This window comes from Nymphaea colorata, chromosome 2 (assembly GCF_008831285.2).
Source record: "Nymphaea colorata isolate Beijing-Zhang1983 chromosome 2, ASM883128v2, whole genome shotgun sequence".
Classification (NCBI taxonomy): Eukaryota; Viridiplantae; Streptophyta; class Magnoliopsida; order Nymphaeales; family Nymphaeaceae; genus Nymphaea; species Nymphaea colorata.
Window position 1 is genome coordinate 8,487,598 of NC_045139.1, and position 6,819 is coordinate 8,494,416.

Consider the following 6,819-nt stretch of genomic DNA (forward strand, 5'->3'; position numbering starts at 1 on the left):
GTCTTGTCACCATTGCATGTGGCCTTCAATGGTTCAGTCTCCTCCAACGGCTTCAAATTACAGAGGCCATCCTTATTTTGCTTCGTTAAGGCGCACAGTGCAACAGAATCCTTCACACAATAATGTGTCTAATAAAATTCAAATTTGACATTATTGTCTTAACAAAATTTCTACACCATAAGGCTGGAATACTTAAGATATTAACATGAAAAAGTTCTATTCGAGTTACGCAAGCTTCATAGTCCATATATTATTAGGATTTAAAAATCCCAAATATTTTTAGATGTTTTGGAACACCACATTAACTTAGTTACACTAGCTAGTCCCATTTTATGCTACGCCAAATACAAAGTCCTTCACTTCGATCGTGAAAAACGCTTGGCAAGGAGAACCAGCGCATCTCTTTTGTGCACAGTCGAGCCTGGAGCTTCAATCATGTCGATGTCTTCTAGAAGCTTCCCGCACGGCAGCTCCCAATCGAAGCAGTATATAAGATTAGCAAGCACAAGCTCCACTACCGCCATTGCAAAATGATGTCCTGGGCACATCCGTCTCCCCGATCCAAATGGTATGAACTCGAAGTTTTGACCCTTGTAGTCGAAATGACAGTTAACGAATCTCTCTGGTATGAATTCTTCTGGGTTCTGCCATGAATTGGGGTCCCTCCCAATTGCCCACGCATTCACAATGACCCTCGTTTTGGCAGGAATGGAGTACCCACCGACATTACACTCTTGAGAAGATACTCGAGGAACCAGCAATGGAAGTGGTGGGTGCTGCCTTAAGGTCTCCTTTATCACCAACTTAAGATACAGTAATTGGTGAAGGTCATTTTCTTCTACCATGTCCTTTGTTTTCAGTGCAAGTCTGAGCTCATGTTGCAGTTTTTTCATGGCCTCGGGCTTTCTCATCAGCTCAGCCATCGCCCAAACCAAGGTCGCACATGCAGTGTCGGTTCCACCGACGAATATATCCTATAAAAATGGGAAGAGAGACGTCATATAGAGTACTCTAAACTTCATGAAATTGGAAAAAGAGTGAATATACAGGCGACATAGACCAAAATTTTCACTAATAACAAGAAAAGAACAGTACTGCACTTCTATTTCATGTTTCTGAAGTTGATATTCTATTGAATAAACCCATGTTTCCTGCATTTTATCCTGTCCTGCAAAAGTATACCCAAGGTTCTATCACTGCACTAGCTATTAGGAGAGAATGATGAAATTCCCATCGATCATTTATATTCGGTCCTTTTTCTTACTGCTTTATCAGAAAAAACTAGTCACGGATTGATCTCTCATGAATTTTTAGTTATGGTCTGGATCGGACAATCAAATAGCGCATGATGTTTTTCGTGTAATATTCAAAGGATAATTTCAATGGAAAGTTTTTTTTTTTAGTGACTCGGTCACCTGATGAGCTCTTATTTCATTCATTACATTAATTTGGAAACCACACTTAATCACTAGCACCAACGCGAGTCCTAGAATTCTAAATGATCAGTATGCGGAATAATACTTTTTCCTATAAACACGTTATGCATTTAGTTTGTTGATTATTATTGGTGCAGAAGATAGTCAACTACAGGTGGTACGTTTAGTTCAACCATTTTCGGCTTCTAGAAAAGATAGATTAGGCAACTGTCCAATTTATATATTTTTTTATTTCTGAATAAAACATTTAAAAATATATTTTAATTGATAAAATAAAAAAGGGAGATAGGGACCTACGCGGATCGGCCGGTAGGTCGTATTCATAAGCAAGCGGGTCCAATATATTTTACAGCATTGGTGGCCGTCGTACTTCAATACGTGTTGAATTATATATTCAAACTGCATACTATGTTATACTTTATTGTAACTTCTCTTAGCATAATTTAGCTGAAGATCAAACGTATGAGATGTGGAACAGGATTGTGAATTGATTATTTGATAAATAATATTCGAACCTGGATGTTTTACTTCGTAGTGTGTGGATAAGATTTTTGAATGAATGGAATTGAGGTATCTTGTCCAAGCATTGATCTATCTGGAAAACACAAAATAGGTCATGTTGTAAACTCTAAAAGGTGAAAGCCAATGTCTAAAGACGACTAATAAAGTAGGAATTGCTACCAAGAAGTGAAAAATCTACCAACAACAGGACAATAAATAACAGTCCCACATGAAGCGAAGATAATATGGAAGACGATGGGAGTGAAGCACATATTAGACAAACCATGAGCATCCCTTTGATGTTGTTCACCGTGAGGAAGACATCCTCACTTCGGTCCTTCTGTACATCAAGCAGAGAATCAACGAAGTCCTGTTGCTCTGGTCGCCTCCGTGGATCGCTGTGGTCTCTGATCACTTCATCGTAGAAATGATCCAAATCGTGGAAGTTACTCAGTAACTGGCCATGGAGACCAGTAAGCCAGTCTACCCACTTCAAGGATGGGAAGAAATCCCCCACGAAAAAAGCCCCAAGCATGGCTTGGAAAGTCTTCAGTGCATCCTGAAACCTGCTCTTCCCATGTCCTTCTTCCTCCGGATTATACTTCTTACCAAAGGCGATCCTGCAGATTATGTTGCTAGAGAGAGAAAACAACAGCTCACTCAGATTCACAGGACCACCGGAGGTGGAGATGGCCCGGAGCAACATGCCGACTTCTTCCTCTCTCACCGATTTGAAGGAGGGCACCTTCTTGGAGCTCAGGAGTTGCAGGGTGGCTATCTTCTTAAGGTGACGCCATGTCTGGCAATAGGGTTGAAAGGCGATGTCCGAGCCTCCGTAGGAAATGGCTGAGGTGCTGACCTGCTGCGGCCTGTTGACGAAGGTGAGGTCGTGGACCTTCATGACTTCCTCGGCCAGTTTCGCGGACGACACGACGCAGACCCGGAACCTGCCGAGCTTAAGAAGCATAAGGGGGCCGTCTTTTAGGGAGAGGAGGTGGAGGGAGCGGTGAAGGGAGCTTGTGCCGAGCTGATGCAGGTTGCCGATGATTGGCAGCGGCCATGGTCCGGGAGGAAGTCTGAGTGTTGATTTCTTCCATGTCCTCCATTTAATCAGCAATACGTAACTGAGGAGGAGAGGAAGCAGGAGCGCTAAAATGGAATATTGGTTGAATGGGGAGTCGAGTTGATGCAGGAGGAAAAAGGAGAGATCCATGGAAGTTTGGCCTATAACTCTTTCAAATCTAAGAATTTATACATAAAGGACGGAGTCACGGAGGAAGGAAGGTGTGTAAGAAGACCAGTATTACAGGACGACATGCTAGCCATTTTAAAAGAGAAATGGACACGACACACGTTGAGCCTTCAGTTTTTTCCACCGTCCATCATTTTCTTTTATCTTTGTTGGGTGGCTGTTCCCTTTCACCGCGTTTTGTATTTTAAACGACTTGAAATTGTACTTAAAATGTCGAAAATACCTTACGGAAAAAAACAGGGGTAAATTAGTGATAAAAATTGATTTTGATTTAGTTTTCTTTTTTCAGTTATAAACAAAGACCCAAAAAAAAGGAACAACTTGAATTGATTGGTTTTCTCTTTCTTTCTCGTTTATTTATATATATATATATATATATATATATATATATTTGAACTATTTATTGGGGTTTTTTTTCCAGCAACCCCAAACTGAAAACCGTAAACTAGCTTCGCCTTTAATCTCTCGCTCTTTGACGCCTCAAAGGTGGTCAGTCTCATTAAGTATTTAAGTGGGTAGTTAATTGGATTATTTAAAAAAAAAATAAAAAGAAAGAGTGTGCTTTGATAATTCAGTTTGATGTTGATAGTTTAGTTCTGAGTACTTTATCCGGTCGAGTCACAGAATTAACCTAACCCAATCGGCTGCTACTTAAATGACCAATTGCCAATTAAATTTGGCATCCAAGTATTTCGAAACTAAAAATTTATACATATTGAACCGAGATCGAGTTGAGTGCACAAATCTGTGCATGCAGTTCATATGCGCAGGAAAAAAAGAAGGGAGCTGGGGTAATTTACAAATATTTATAAAAATATTATACAATTTTTTAAATTATGCACATTTTAAACTTTTTATCATTTTCATAATTTCCTTTCTATCCTACTAAAAATCTTTGTTGAAGGCATTTTGGTCATTGTGCAAGCACAGAATCGTGCACCTAACCAGTTTTGTGTTGAACAAAGTGACCAAAAGGCCCTTCACTTAAGGACAATGAGGAAAACGGAAACAAATTCCGCAACAGCGATTTAGAGTCATTTCGTCCATCTTGAAAGAGAAATATTATTCCGATTCGGTGATCAAATCTTGGCACTGACTTACTAGGCAATCTATAGGAGCCCTCTATCAATCTAATTGTGTTTGTCATGTTTCACATGACTTGATAAACTCAATTATGCACCTCCTCAACTCGTTGGGAAGGAAAATAACACACAAGAAATCCCTCTTACATATATTATTACTTCCTTTCGAATGGACCAATTATCCTTGAGCTGAGAAATTATGCCATCGACTCTTAATTTGTCGCCAGCTTGGTTCAACTGTAGATAAGTACTTTTCAAGGATATTTTATCCGATCATATATTTGAGAAAGAAAAGTTTGTTTATTAAATTGTCAAAATAATTCAAAAGGTGGGCGGTAGCCACTGACTCTTAAGTTGTCGCCATGTTGATTAAAATGTCAACAAGTATTTTTTAAGGATATATACATATATTGATTAAGTAAACAAATTTAAAATATGTTGTTAAAAAAAGTTGGTAATTGCTTGCAACTTTGTGATTTCTAATTGAAAATTAAGTTGCCATTTTTTTTTCTAGACTCCTTCACATTGCCTATGACTTTTACAAGTGCATGCTCTTGTAATTATTATCCAACTGTCGTTTTATAATAGTGAGATAAGTAGCATTGTCTTTTGAGGAAAGTGAGGATTTGTTTGGCAGTAGTAACAAACTGTTGTTATTCAACGTATCTGCTTCATAAACAAGCAAGATTCATAAAACAGTGCATTAAGAGATGTTATACCAACTCAGGGTCCATCATTACTTGATGGAATCCACTCTTGAGGTCGAACTTAGAGTAGATTTTACTACCTGATACCTTTTTGATGATCGTGTTTCTTCATTTTCAGAAATAGAGAATATGACATCACTCAATTCATCGTATTTTGAGGTAGATTCATCAAATAGTAACAATATGTTACTGTTGTTAAACGACCTCTAAAGGGATGTTTGACAAGAATAGCATGTTGTTGTGTTCCATTAAATTGAAATTGAGGCAGTCATGCATGTCATTCATGGTTTACTCATCTTATCATTATTACATTTTAAATCTATGACCCTCTAAACATAATTTTGTGACAATAATAAAGGTTGGTTGAAATTATTCAAATAATATAAAATGAATCAGAAAATGTTATGAGATTCATATAAACAGCATTCATATGAGTTCAAGACACATAAGTCCTCTAACCATGTTGCAAGTTGTGAATTCAAAATAAGCTATCAATCTAAATTTTTAATTTGATCCACTTTTAAACAGAATATAATCCTTCTCTTGAGTGAGGCATTCGCTTAGTTCTTTAAAAGTGTACCACAATACTTTTATTAACCAATATTATATTTTTATATTCCAAAACATTTCCAGTTGTTTTATCTTACAATAATCCATTATAGGTATTTGTTTCCCTAATGACTCAATGTACGCTTACATATGTTTTTTGCACCTTCATTATCTCTTCACAATCTTGTTAAGATAGAGAGAATGAACCATGTTGGAGATATTTCAGCATATTAATTAATTTCTTTATGGTCTGAGAACAATTTTATTAATTATATCGGCGGGACCTGAATTGATAAATAAAAAAAGAACATATCATAAGGAAGGAAATCTTGGCAAAAAATGTGGTAATAAATCCTCATTGAGAATGAAGAAACAGTTACAGATAATAGAGATTTAAGGAAGGTTTCTTCAAAATTCAAACAAACCTGTAAAAATCCCTCCAAAAAACTTGTATAAATATTGGAATCAAGGGAACCTCACGCTATTGAGTTTTTAGTGTGAGAGATAGTTTATGGCCGGCAAGAGCGATGGCGATTCTCATATTTTGGGCAAAAAAAGTTATGTTTAATATTTTGTAAATTATTAATTTGCCTAATGTAAATATTTTAAAAATTATTGTTTCTATGATTGTAGCTGATACAAATTTTGGAATACAAATTTGCTTAGTTGTTAGAAGTTGACTCCTTTAAACTCGACTCAGCTCAATTACATAAATGTGTCATGAATGAAAGTTTTTCTATTGCTAGAATATTTGAATGCAGAGTATGTGCATTCTTTGTTTGGATTTTCTATTAGATGCTCATTCATATATACAGTTGAATTAATTAAAAAAAAAATGAGTTAATCAAAACAGGTCAAATGAGTTAAGCGAGGTGAGCTCCAGGTCCAGGCTGTATTGTCGAGTCGAACTTGAGCCTCTTCTATGGACCCGGAGAACGACCCAACTTGTGTGCAGCCTAGCTATTAATCAAAGGCAACTATTTAACCTTTAACACTAGGCTGTTATTAACTTCATGGATGATATGATTAAAAAAATATGTAAGTTCATTAGTTTGTTTAGCTTTCTTAACTACTTCCAGTAATTTAACATATGATTTAGTATAACCAAAATAACTTAGTTTCCCTTTTCACATTTAAAACAATTTTTGGGATTTTATTATAATGTGGAAAGTTCCTCAAGAAAGCTTTATTGCATTAACAATACTGTTCTAGGGCTTAAATCTTGCAAAAATGAGAACGGCCCAGCCTGGGCAGGCATTGAGTGTGGCCAAGTCAGCCTGATAAAATTTATT

The 6,819-nt window shown here is 36.8% G+C and overlaps 1 protein-coding gene across 1 annotated transcript; it reads right to left on the reverse strand.

Moving 5' to 3' along the window:
• Nucleotides 1-227: 227 nt before the first annotated feature.
• Nucleotides 228-3,184, reverse strand: LOC116248571 (cytochrome P450 71A1-like). Its single transcript, XM_031621444.1, has 2 exons — nt 2,221-3,184; nt 228-974 (listed from the first exon to the last, which is right to left on the reverse strand). Exons 1-2 carry the CDS (start codon nt 3,148-3,150, stop codon nt 357-359), a joined length of 1,548 nt encoding a protein of 515 aa, XP_031477304.1. The 5' UTR covers nt 3,151-3,184; the 3' UTR covers nt 228-356.
• Between the last annotated feature and the right edge of the window lie 3,635 nt (nt 3,185-6,819).